The 13,917-nt window shown below is 40.9% G+C and overlaps 1 protein-coding gene across 2 annotated transcripts in view; it reads left to right on the forward strand.

Moving 5' to 3' along the window:
- The window catches only part of Slain1 (SLAIN motif family member 1), a 53,601-nt gene extending 46,925 nt beyond the window's left edge, over positions 1 to 6,676 (forward strand). For both annotated transcript variants that reach the window (XM_028771645.1, XM_028771655.1), the window contains 2 exons: positions 4,312 to 4,597; positions 5,601 to 6,676. In XM_028771645.1, the coding sequence (XP_028627478.1) occupies positions 4,312 to 4,597; positions 5,601 to 5,676 (362 nt within the window). In that variant the 3' untranslated portion in view covers positions 5,677 to 6,676. The remainder of the gene's footprint in view (positions 1 to 4,311; positions 4,598 to 5,600) is intronic.
- The last annotated feature ends 7,241 nt before the right edge of the window (positions 6,677 to 13,917 follow it).

A 13,917-nucleotide genomic window follows, 5' to 3' on the forward strand; every position in this document is an offset into this window, starting at 1 on the left:
AGATAGATAGATAGATAGATAGATAGATAGATAGATAGATAGATAGAGATAGACAGATGATAGATAGGTTGATAATTTCTCAAGTTTGAAGACATCCCAAATCTTAATCTAAGGCCTGTTCCTAGCATTTTAGATAGAGAGTGCTCAGCCCCTGTCATGGTTTACTGTTAATGTATTTTACCAGGTCGTGAGCTTCTCTGGACCTGGACCTTGGTTTATTCAATCTTCTGTTCCCAGGACCTGACCTGTTGCCTGAGCACAATGAACTCATTGTGAATGAATGAGTGACATAAACTTGAGTTCATGAATGAATACATATCCATTAAATAGTTAACTTGGTGAGGTGTCTTAATGAAGGCAGAGCCAATTCATGAATTTACTAATGATGCAATCCAGAAAGGACTGCTAACTGACTTGTGTCATTTATTTTTAGATAAAAATACTATTTTTAGCACGCTAATTATATCATGAAGAAATTTAGCTGAGGAAAAAGTATAAATTCTACTCTGAGTTAGTGAAGATCAACAGTGTAAGTGTGGAGTGATAGGAAAATGTTAGCAAACATGGGACTGACTAGGAATTTGTTGATTGTAACTCAGTGTGGATAGCATCTTTGAGTGCCATAAAAAGAAGCAGAGCGGCAAACAAGAGGCGTTGCTGTGTATCAGGTCAGTCACTCTGGTGGTTTGGATGAGAATGGCCCACTTTGGCTTGTGCGTTTGGATGCTTGGTCACCAGGGTGCAGGACTGTTCCATAACATTAGAAGGAATGAGAGGGGTGGCCTTGTTGGAGGAAGTGCGTCACTGGGGGTGGGCCTTATTAGGGGAAGTGCATCACTGGGAGGTGGGCTTTGAGGTTTCAAAAGCCCATGCCAGACCAGTCTCACTCATTCCCTCTGTGCTTGTGGGTGTGGCTCTCAGCTGCAGATCCAGTGCCTGTCTGTATGCCACTGTGCTCCTGTCAGGATGGTAATGGACTAAGCGTCTCAAACTGTAAGCAAGCCCACAGTTAAATGTTTTCTCTTATAAGATGTCTCCTCACAGCAGTGGATTAGTGACTCAGATGTTCGTATTTCAGGTTTAGGGCTTAGGATTCTGCAGAGGCCGAGGGAGAAAACGTCACTGACAAAGGACGATGTCCTCAGACTGGGCCTTGGGTTTTTAGTCATGTAATCCAGGCATTATAGTCTTCCTGATTGTTTTTAGATTTCTTATAAAGCTGGGGTGATGTCTATTTTTGCTACTTTCTTCTGCTAGTTATTATTTCTTTATAATGCGGGTCCCTTACATATGTTGGCTGGAAGGGACGTGACGCGTCAGTAGGACTCTTCCTGAGACCTGTTTTTCCATAGGATCATTTCAAATGAGATCGGGTTTTCATTGAGTCTGCAGGTCAGTTTTGGGTGAATCAGCAGCAGTCTCAGTGTTCTGTATTAATATTAGTAGGTTTTTTATTGATTTAAGACTTAGTGTGTCTCAGCAGCATTCTATAGTCTTTTGTTGGGAGGTTTTATATCTCTAAAATTAAGCTTATTTCAAAGTATTTATTTTTTATAAATAGTATTCTTTTTCAAATTTAGCTTCTGCTAGTTTTATGGTATATTAACTTTCTTCTTTCTATAATAAAACACCCAACACAGACCATTAAGGAAGGAAGGGTTTATCTTGGCTCACTTGAGACTTCAGTCTGTTGTGGCAGGAAGGCATGCTGTCGGAGCAGGTGGCTGGTCACATTACGTCTGCACAGAGAGGCAATATAGGGGCTCAGCAGGCTGTGCTCTTTCTATGCAGTCTAGAACCCAGCCAATAGCATGGTGCTACCCACACACAGGATGGATCTTTCCTCCTCAATTAAACTTCTCCCAGAAAACCTTCTTTGACCGGGACCTGTGTTTCCATGGTGATTTTAGTCTGGTCAAGTTGACAGTGAAGAGTCACAGTCACAGATGCTAGTTAGGATATAATTTTTCTTCGTGTTTTGATTTTCTGCCCAGGGACTTTGCTGAATTCACTCATCCTAACAGTTGAGGAGTTCTGTATATACTCAGCCTAATAGGTTCACATTATCAACAAAGCATGTTGAAGAATGTTCCTAAAATTACAAAGGAAACAATGCAGTCTTCCATCGTCAGGAGAACAAATCACCATGCGCTGGAATACCACATAGTGATACCATAGCACATAGGGCTCTCATGCACATAATATTGGGTCAAAGAAGCCCCACACAAAAAGGAACATGGGATATGATTGCAGTGTAGGGATGGCCAGCGTGCAGTGTCACAAGAGGAAACATGTTCTCTTGGGAGATGTTCTCCCCGGGGGTGGAGTATGGGAGTCTCTGAGGAGCTGGTGACACGTCCATCTTGAGATGGGGAGCACATGAACATGTTCACTGAAGAAAGTCGCCAGCATATGTACTTCAAGCTTGTATGTAATGCTTCCGAAGATGTTGAGCCAGATTCACATACTGCACTATGTTTTAATTAACAGATTTCTTTTAATTTAAAAACAATGACCTAAAAAAAAGTTTACATCAAGCCAAAACTGCCATGGTTGCTGTTAAATTAATGTTTTCTCTTCATCTTCAGAGAAAGGGGAGTGCAAACTGAAATATTTCTGCCTGTTTATTGCTGCAGACTGTAAAATGGTGTTCAACGTTGGTAACATTTTAAGGATTCTAGCTCAGATTGCTCCCTTCCTTTTATAGATTTTGCCACTGTTACAAAAGTCAGAATAGTGCTGTTTTAATCGGGCAGTTGCTGAGGGTTCAGGCACTGAGGCTTTGGGGTAGATAAATTAGCTTTTCAAATAAACCCTGAGATAGTGTCACAGTGAATGCTACGTAAGGAAGCTGCTTGTGCCTACAGATATCGCTCCTGACTTCCTTTCTGTAATTATAGTTATCAATTGTCCCCATGTTTCACGAGGCCATCGTTAGAAGAACTATCAAGAAATTCTAATGGGGGCTGGAGAGATGACTCAGTTTTTAAAAAAACTTGCTGCCCTTCTATAAGAGTTGAGTTCCCAGCATCCACATTGGGTGACTTGCAACCATCTGATGTGTACACACACACACACACACGCACACACACTGCATACATGCACTCATGTGCACGAACATACATAAGTAAGAAAAACAAATGAAAATGAATCTTAAAAGAAATTCGAATGTCCTTTAAGGAAAAGCAAATTCGTCTTGAAACAATTCAGAGATTCTTCAGTTTTAGAATCGTCTTCTGACTATTGCGAGGCCTTGGAGCAGCACAGGTGTGACCGGAGCAGGTCCTCTTGCACCTCAGTTTTTTTTCCCTTGAGATTTGAAAAAAAAAAATTTCTGAAAAAAACTTGTAGGTAAATCTTGCAACTCAGAAATCTCAAGGAAGTTGAGAAAAGAATGTGTAATTAAATACATACAATAAAGCTACTTGGTATTCTATTTGTATTGTATAATCCCACACGTATTTACAGACCTGTTATCATTTATGCTCACACTTTTATTAGACCATCTGTAACTCCATTCATATGCCAGAGAAAAGTAAGCACAAATAGAGGCTCCGTGTAAACCCTGATTATTTTACATGTAATATGACAGTGTTAATTGATAAGGCTTTGGATCAAGGAGGGTACTGACTGAAGTTTGGGGAAGTCATGAGTTATCTGATTTTTGACCTTCATGTTGTTCATAGATTAGCTGTATTCAGGTATAGTATTTCAGACAGACAGAATGGGAGAGTCCTGTCAGGGGATTCTCCCCTATGGAAGGTTGCTTAGCACCTGTACATCACATACCTTTTACTTTCAGGAAACATAGGCTCCTCTGAATGTAACACTTCTTCCTCTTCTTTCTCTTCCTCCTCTTCCTCTTCCTCCTCCTCCTCCTCTTCCTCCTCTTCCTCCTTTTCTTCCTCCTCCTCTTCCTTCTCATTTGCCATTTTATAATTTTATTTCTTTTATTGGATATTTTCTTTATTTACATTTCAAATATTATCCCCTTTCCAGGTCTCCCCTCCGGAACCCCCTATCCTATGCCTTCCCCCCCACCCCCCGCCCCTCCACCACCCACCCACCCACTCCCACCTCCCCACCCTGGCATTCCGCTACACTGGGTTCTCGAACCCCCTCAGGCCCAAGGGCCCCTCCTCCCACTTATGTCCAACAAGGCCATCCTCTGCTACGTATGTGGCTGGAACTATGGGTTCCTCCATGCGTATGTACTGTTTGGTTGGTGGTCCGGTCCCTGGGAGCTCCGGTAGCACTTTTAATTGGGAGGGAGTGGTGAGTTCCTCACACAGACATTATTTTCTCCTACAGTCCCATCACCAGGACAGATTCAACACAGAGTTCACAGCGTGGGGCACTTCCCAGTGCCCGTCCGGCAGCCCCTGAAGGCCACAGCCTATGTGAGTCCAACTGTTCAAGGCAGCAGCAGCAGCATGCCGTTATCCAATGGCACGCAGTTATATTCCAACACGGGTATCCCTACTCCAAACAAAGCTGCTGCTTCTGGGATTATGGGCCGCAGCGCCCTTCCAAGACCTTCACTGGCAATAAACGGGAGTAACCTGCCTCGGAGCAAGATTGCACAGCCTGTCAGAAGGTGAGGACTTCGTTCATGTGACTGTATCTGAGCCGGAGCATAGGTCATTGTCCTAATGGCGCATCCTGGGTCCCTCTTTCTCAGTCAGGTGATGGATGTCTCTGTGTAGTCACATTCTGATTTCTCTCACTTGATTCTTATTTCATAACCCGTCTATAGAGCTCTTGTTCCACCCTGCCCCATGTTACTTATGTGACAAGTTTCCTTCCTCCTTCAGGCCTGCTCATGGAGACACCTCTGCTCAAGGTTTGAAAACATCTTAGTTTTCCTCATCTGGAACCAGTTTGTATGGCTAAGATCCAGATGGCCCAGGCAAGCTTTTTTTCTCAGCCTAAAAATGTCAAGTACTTTATAGGGTAGCTTTTAGACAAAGGTAGTGACGGTAATCCTGGCTTACTTTCCTTGGTAAATGCAGAGACGTGACATGTTTATGGCTGAACAGAACTACATGATTTACATATATGCCCATTATTGGGGACCCTCCGTTATTTTCTTGACTATATATCTTGAAGGAGGAAGATTTCTATCGTCAGGGAATATGGGAGGATCTGTTTTCTTCAAACTTGAGAAAACATTGGGTTTTTCAAAATTATTTTTTGAAATATTGAAATTTTTCAAAATTTCTTGTCAGTTCTTTGTTACTGTGGTAGAAAAACCTTTATTTAAAATGCTAAGAATTTGTGCATGCGTTCAATAAAGCTGCTTTATGGTTTTAGCTGTTTTTCCATCTTACCTTTTTACTTTCTATCTAATTTTTTTTGGTCCATTGAAAATTACCTTGTGCACATGCACACGTGTGGCTCCGTGTGCACCCTGGCCTCAGCTCCAGCAGACGGGCAGAGACTATAAGAACCCTAAAGGATGTAACTTGATCCACATTTGTGACAGTGCCAACAGCTTGTCTTTATGGAATGAAGGAGCCCTGATGGGAGAGGGAACCAGAGCGAGTCATGTGACTGGCGGGATTATTAACAGCCCGTCTACCTTCTTCCTCTCTTCATAGTTTCCTGCAGCCCCCCAAGCCTCTGTCCTCACTCAGCACGCTGAGGGATGGGAACTGGAGAGACGGTTGCTACTGATGCAGTTTTATGGACCCTGGAAGAACGGGAAGAAGCGAAAATGAGGGTGTGTTACCTAGCTGGCTGGGTAACCGTGGATGCTGGGATGCTCTCCCCTTCACGCTAACACACGCACGACATCGTTTTCAGTGGACCAATCACCAGAGACTAACTATCGCACTTACTCTCTGCCTGATATACTGCGGCATTCCCAAACCCGCGGCCGCGGTACCGTTACCTTAGATCTAGGAAGTTTTTGTAGAACTGCTCTGTACCTGAATACTTTTTGAGAGAGATTGAGGCGTATCAATAATGCTTTGCCATATGAGGTTTTTAAAGTACCTTGTTCATTTTACCTACATGTTTTAAACACCTTTCCATTACATGTTCTGCATTTTAATACGTTGCATATTTACAACTAGGTTCTATAACATGGTTTGAATTTTAATTTTTTTTATAGTTTACAGGAATTTTATTTTTTTGTGCCTATTTCTTTTTACGCCTATGTGAACCACTATGGAACAACTTAAATTTTGTGCCATAAAAATATTTTTGTGGTAAGGTACTATTTTTTTAGCTCTAGGGATATATCAGCAAAAACACACCATACGATTTGAGACATAATTTTACGTTGAATGAGCACAATTTAATCTAAACCGCTACAAGGAGACAGCCAGACGGCAGAGTTAAACAGTCTTGTCTTTTTCATTGTTAATTTATTGTCTTACATGAGTTTCATATTTATGATGGTATCACAAACTCATTGCACTTAAGACCCGCAATGTTTGCTACTCAACCACAATTGATTTTCAATACTTTATTACAAAGGATGAAACTGTAATGTTTTATTAACAATGCTTCTGGAAACGAATGCATTTTAAAGCAAATAAATCTTTTTGATAGACCTTTTACAAAACCCATTTGCACTAATGAATGCTTTCTTATGGTCTGTGACTGACTGTTTGTTACTGTGTACACTGCTGTTTTGGAATGTTCGGAAATAAAGACTCTATTTCAGCAATATCAGGTCACGCATGAATGTGCAACATCAGACATGAGAAGCCCACGCCCATGTCTCATTGCTGCTGTGCAAGCAGTCGTCGTGGTGATGTCTGTGGACAAGGGCACTGCAGCCACACTTAGAACCCCGATTATAAAGATTACGTTTTCTTTTCTCTAAAGTTAGTTTGATAAGAAATACGAGGCTTTAGTTTTGTGATAAGATTTGGTCTCAGAAAGCCTACTGGAACATAGTCTGTTCAGGACACAGTTATGAATGACCATAGTGTCATTGGGGACCTGAGTAGCCTTTGGATATTGAATTGGAAAACTTTCTCAGTATCATTAAAGTAGCAAAATACTGCCACTGTTCTGTGTAGGACCGCCTCTGAAGACATCGTAGTCTCACCAAAGATTTAAAGGCTGTCTGTAGTTATTCATTAACTTGTAATCTTTTTGCACATAGTTCTATACAAAGTTAAAGCGGCTTGTAGAAATAGCATTTACTGAAAGTGAGGAGTTGGGTACATGGGAATGGATGTGAATGAGGAAATAATAATTGCAAAACACGTCTTTAGTGATAACATCCATGCTAAGCATTTTATCTACAGTAATAACTTTCATATCTGTCAGTCACACTGTTATATCCCTTTAAAGATGAAGACTTGAGTCTCAGGTGATGTCAGCCTTGAAGAACATTTGGCTGGGAATCTGTGAAGTTGTTTTTGTCCTTCTGACTCAGAAATCTTTTCTATGTTCTTTCCTGCAAACATGTGTAGTTAAGTTAGCATATATCATATATATGTATTATATATATGTATATGTACATATACATATATACACACACATATATATATTTATCAGTTGGTATATTTTATTCTGAAGAGATTAAAGGATTTAATTGATTTCCAGTTTGGCTATTTAACTTATATTTTTAAAGTTGTAGTTTCCTATGGAGGTTAGAAGTGAAGATTTCTTCATCTTGGATTTTATATTTTTATTCTAAGAGAGTGTGTAGAACCTTAAACAAGTTAGTAAACCACACTATGCTCCATCCTGAGAGCCGTGGAGGTAGAAGGATCAGGTAAGGAAGTAGAACACTGGACACCATAAAAACTGTCTGTGCAAACTGACAGCCGTGGAGATGTCATTAGCAAGCTGCACTGAACAGAAATGAGACTCTGGTTCTGAAGAGTCTTCGTGTCTTTTTTAGCCTGGAAATTCTACTTAACACGAAATCGTGGATGTCCTCACGATTCACTGTAGGATACACATAATAGAAGCATAGGAAATAACTTAAAACTTATTATTCACTGGGTAAGCGGATGGTCATCGCACTGTGGTTTTCACGGCAGTAGCTGAAGTGTCTTTGGGGGATTTGGAGAACAGGCATGGATGTCATGGGGACACAATCAGGAAGGTGACAGGCAAGCCCAGGTAGGACACAGTAGGTCACAATGAGGACTTGGATTTTACTCTGAAGGAAGCTGTTTCCTGGTTTTTTTTTTTCTTTTTTTTTTTTATTGGATGATTTATTTACATTTCCTATGTTGTCCCCTTACCCCATCCCCCACCACCCCCTCGGAACCCCCAATCCCCTCGCCCCTCCTCCTTCTTCTCTGTGGATGTAACCTCTATCTACACCCCCCCACTCCCACCTCCCCACCCTCAAAATTCCCACCCCCTGGGGCATCCAGCCTTCATGAGGTCAAGGTTCTCTTCTTCCACCTATGCCCAGCAGGGCCCTCCACTTTTACATATTCAGCTGAAGCCCTGGATCCCCCCCTAAGTGCTCCCAGGCTGGTGGTTTAGACCCTGGGAGCTGTGGTTGGTTGGTATTGTTGCTCTCCTCATGGTGCCACAAACCCTTTCAGCTCCTTCAGTCTTCACTCTAACTCCTCTATTGAGAACCCCATGATCAGTTCAATGGCTAGTTGTGAGCATCTGCCTCTGAATATGTCTGACTCTTGAAGGCCTCTGAGGAGATATCCATATCAGGCTCTTATCAGCATGCACTTCCTGTCTTCCACACCAGCATCTACCTTTGGTGATTGCACATGGGATAGATACTCAGGTGGGGTGGTCTTGAGACGGCCCCTCCTTCAGTTTCTGTCCCTCTCTTTGTCTCCATATTTGCTCCCTTGAGTATTTTGTTGCTCCTTCTAAGAAGGACCGAATCACCCTCACTTGGTCTTCCTTCTTTATGGGCTTCATGTGGCCTGTGAGTTGCATCTTGGGCATTTCAAGGTTCTAGGCTAATATCCAATAATCAGTGAGTGAATACCATTTGTCTTCTTTTGTGATTGGCTTACCTCACTCAGGATGATAATTTCTAGTTCCATCCATTTACCTAGGAACCTCTCGAATTCATTGTTTTTAATAGCTGAGTAATACTCCATTGTGTAAATATACCACATTTTTTGAATCCATTCCTCAGTTGAAGGACATCTGGGTTCTTTCCAGCTCCTGGCTATTATAAATAAGGCTGCTATGAACATAGTTGAGCATATGTCCTTGTTATATGTTCGAGCATCTTCTGGGTATATGCCTAGGAGTGGTATAGCTGGATCCTCGGGTAATGCTATGTCCAATTTTCTGAGGAACCGCCACACTGATTTCCTGGTTTTGAGAAGCAGTTTCTGACCTGATGTGCCATGAGTAGCACTGGTGGAGAATGGTCGGGAAGAGCCAACGGTGGACACCAGCAAGGTGAAAGTAGGAAGCCTTCAGACCTCATCTGCAGAGTGGCATGTCACCGCTTGTCACTAGGTCCAGTCTTCAGGAGGAAGAAGTTACACAAGAATGTGGGTATGTAGAGATAAGAATTGTGAAGGCCACTGTAGAAGCTGTCTGTAAAACATTTCTGTTACCCCACCAGATGTGTGCCCATTTTAATTCTCAAACGTGGTACAGCCCTGCATTTTTCCAGCAGCATGTAAGAAGTCCAGTTGCCCCGAGGTGTTAGTATTGCTGGTCTCTAATATTTAAATTGTGGGTGTGTTGTTGTCTCTGTGGTTCTCATTCACATCTTCTGGGGTGCTAGTGAGATTAAATATCCTTCCGTTTTCGTTCATTTATTGAATGCTTATATATATTTATAGATCTTTGTTCAGACTCGTTTTTCTGTGAGAGTTTTTTTAATTGGTTTGTAATGTTATTTATTTTTTCTAAAAGCCTTTTTTATTTATATATGCCTTCTTTTTAATTCTCTTAGGTGTTTGGATGAGTAGAATTATTTATTTTAATTTACTACAGTATGCCAGGCCATTGGGATTTTTGTTTGCTTGTGTTTTTACAATTTAAAAAAAAAGATTTGTCTGTTTTCTGAGAGAGAGAGAGAGAGAGAGAGAGAGAGAGAGAGAAGAGAGAGAAGGAGAGAGGGGGAAGGAGGGAGGGGGAGGAGGGAGGGAGGGAGGGAAGAAGGGAAAGAATGTTCAAGCAGGTTCCTGAGGAGTCTGGAAAATCTAGGAGCAGTTGTAAGCAGTCTGCAGGCTGACGTGGATGCTGGGAACCCAAACTGGGTACTGGTACGTAAATATTGAGCTATCTCCCAGCCCTGCCATGTTGTTTTTAAAGGTTAGTCCTTGGGTCTTTTAAAGGAATATGTCCTTGCCTCATGACCATTGCATGATATTCTCCTATATTCTAGAAGTTCTGTTACTTTGCTTTCACGTCAAGGTTTATAGAGCCAGCCTGGGTCCTTATGTGCTATAATGACATGAAGTACAGCATATCTTATATCTTCCATGTAGATATCTGGTCTTATTAACACTGAAAAATCCCATTATTTTCTTCTCTTTACTATACATTAGATGCCCTTATGTGTCTGTCTAGGCCTGCCTGTGCTCTTGTTAGAACCATACAGTTGTAATCACTGTATCCTTATGTTTTTAAATAGCAGAACAGTCTTGCTACCTTGTTTTGTTTTAGGTGTCATGGCTAATCTCATATCTCTATCTCTCTATCTCTCTATCTCTCTATCTATCTATCTATCTATCTATCTATCTATCTATCTATCTACATATGTGTATATATATGCACACATACAGATATCTCATTGTATGGGTGTGTGTCTGTCTGCCTGTGTGTGAACAAACTGGTCAAGTTCTTGCTAGCATCTTGTTAGTTTTTACTGGGAGTGCATTCAATTTGAGAGAAATTTAATCTTTATAATTTTATATCTTAAACTCCATGAAGATGGGTTAACGTTTCTCTTATTCAAGTGTTCTTTAATCTCTAATTAAAATGGTACAGAACCCTTACGGAGAGTAATTTTTCATGTTTTAGAAGATTAATTTATAGGAATTTAGCCTTTATGCTATTTTGTAATTGATATTTTAAATTTTCCCCCAAAGCTTCTTTTGACTATTTCATTCAACAATCTTAAATATATACTATCAATATATTTACCTTTGTAGACTTTACAGGCAGCAAAATGCCTTTCTGTTAAATTGATTTATTGTTTCTATCTGTTTATTCTTGCCAAAGCTTCAGATAAATGTGAAGTATAAGTGATAATAGGAGGTATCTTTCTTATCGATAATTTTAAAAGGAAAGGATTTTAATAAAATTTGTTCTTTGATAATTCCTCATACATATATAATATATTCTGGTCACTTTCCCACCATCTCTTACTTCACTCCCACCTTTCTCAGCACCTCCCCATTTTCCTTCCCTACAAATCTTTCCCTAAAGTTCACTGTGGTTCGTGTCCTACAGGGTTTAGTTAAGGCTGTCTATGTGACTCTGGGCTCGGAACTCTCCATTACAGCCTGCTCTGCTCACTAGTGGCTGTATAAGTGGCTACCATGCCTTTCTTTCTCCTAGAATCTGTTAGTTGTTAGTACATCGGCAGAGCTGGCCCCTTGGGCCCCTTCTCCATCTATGAGGAAGACTGACTTGCATGGTCCAGAGCCAGTACATACTGCTGCTGCCGAGGCCATGGTCCTTATGGTTTGAAGATGGTGTTTAGTACTTCTCCCTATCTTCTTGCTCTTACGTTCTTTCTGCCCCCTCTTCTGCAATGTTCCCTGAGCCTTAAATGTATTATATAAATGTTTTTCAAGTTGGCTAATACGATCCCTTTAAGAAAAATATGTGAATATTAACAACCGTTTCCTGCATATGCCAAGATTACTGTAGTTAGTCTTTTGTTTGCTGACTTAGACTTTATTTTCTTGTTGAGTCTTTGAGAAATTGAGATAAAACCACTTTATCATTATTATGCTGTGTGTATCAGTTACCTTTCTGCTGCTTTGAAAAAACACCATGACCAAAAGCAACTTCAGGGAGGGCTTATCAGCCTTACACTGAGAGAGTCCGTAGCCGCAGGAGAAGCAAGGCCACAGAGGGCCAGGACAGGAAGCTTAGAGATCACATCTCTAGTGGCAAACGGAACAGAGAAAGGGAACCGGAAGTGGGTCGAGGCTCTAACATCTGAAAATCTGCACCGAGTAATTCCTGTAAAGGTTCTGTTACCTCCCTAAACAGTGCCACTGACTGGGAGACCGGTGTTCAAATATATGTGGCTATGAGACACATGCCATTACTGTAACTGTAACAAAGCTTTAATGTGCTGTGAAAACTCAGGTGGGAGCTCTCCCTGCAGCTGATGACCTGAGTTTGAATTCCCAGCATGCACTTAGAAAGCTGGGCGTGGCAGCTCATGGCTGTAACCATGGTGCAAAAGGAGCCATCAAGTGCATCTCTGAAACTCATTGACTGACTAGCCTAGGCTGTCAGCTCCAGGGTCAGTGCGAGGCCTTGGTTAGAGGAAAAAAACAAAAATCAAAAAAAGAGAGTGATTGAAAAGACACAGACCACTGTCCTCCAAACACACGCATACGCCTGCATGAACACACACATGAGACACAGGAACACACAGCCAAGTGTCCAAAAATTAGATGGTCTTGATTTACTGATATTTTCCTTAAAATTTTGTCCAATGTTTGTTATTGAATCACAATACCACGTAAATCTGTGTAAGAAGAAATATTCTAACTTTTGAGATTAACACTATTGGAGAAAAATTGTCTTATATTTGTGTTTTTTTTTTTTAAAAAAAATATTTGATAAGTCTTGACATTACAACTACCAGGCTTACAGCACTATTCAAGTTCCAACCTGAGGTGGATATTTATTCTGCATCTAAGAGCAGTGTGATAAGGCCTCGAATGATGAATATTTCCGTTTATATGTATAGTTGTGTCAATGCTTGCTTTATGTGTTTTAAAGTCATGTGACTTTGGCAAATACATATACAATAAGTCTTATTTCCCTGATAGAGTGAACTTCTTGGTGTCTAGTATTTTTTAATCTACATTTCTAGTATTAGGTAGCTACCTTGTATTTCTTAGCTTCTGTAGAATGAATAGTTTAAAATCTTTACTTTCAAATGTTCGGCTGTTTTTGAAATATTTGTTTGTGTGGTTTTTTTGAGACAAGATCTCTTGGTCTCCTGGAATGACCTCAAAATTATGATTCTAGTGCCTTAGCCTCCCGAGTCCTGTGCTTCAGGCATGAGCTATTATAACCGCTCAAACCATTAGCATGGTTATGTGTAAACAACATGGTTCAGTCTATGAAAATCATGGCCATAAGTGTGAGCCTGTAAGCCATTACTTCCTGAGGTCATTATCAACACTACCTTAGCTTCCTGTTTGATCTGCTCTGCTTTGTCTCCATTTTGTCCTCTCATGGGTTGGTTAATCTTTTGATTTTTCTTCTCTATTATCTAGAGATTATATTTTAATTCTCTTTTGTTATCTTTCTATTAGTCACCTAAGATAAACTTCAGTGTATGTCTTAGGATTCTCTAGTCACATAACATATGGAATGTCTCTCTCTCTATATATATATATGTTAAGGGAATTTATTGTGATGACTTACAGTCTGCAGCCCAACTAACCCAACAATGGGCAGCTGTGAATGGGAAGTCCAAGGATCTAGTATTTCTCAGTCCCATGAGGTTAGTTGTGTAAGCTGGTCTTCTGTAGAAGTAGGTTCCAACAGATATGCTGGCAAGTAAGTGCAAGCAGTTGAAGACGAGAGAGTCTTCCTTCTTCCAATGTCCTTATGTAGGTCTCCAGCAGAAGGTGTGGCTCAGATTAAGGTATGCACCACCTCGTCTGGATCTGGAACTTGCTTTGTCGCTGACTGACCTTGAACTTAGAGATCTGCTTGCCTCGGTCTCCTGGAATTAAAGGTGTGTACTACCTTGCCTGATTTTCATGGCCACTATGGGTCAAGATCCAGGTCAGAAAC

Source organism: Grammomys surdaster, unplaced genomic scaffold (genome assembly GCF_004785775.1).
Source record: "Grammomys surdaster isolate TR1022 unplaced genomic scaffold, NIH_TR_1.0 65, whole genome shotgun sequence".
Lineage (NCBI taxonomy): Eukaryota > Metazoa > Chordata > Mammalia > Rodentia > Muridae > Grammomys > Grammomys surdaster.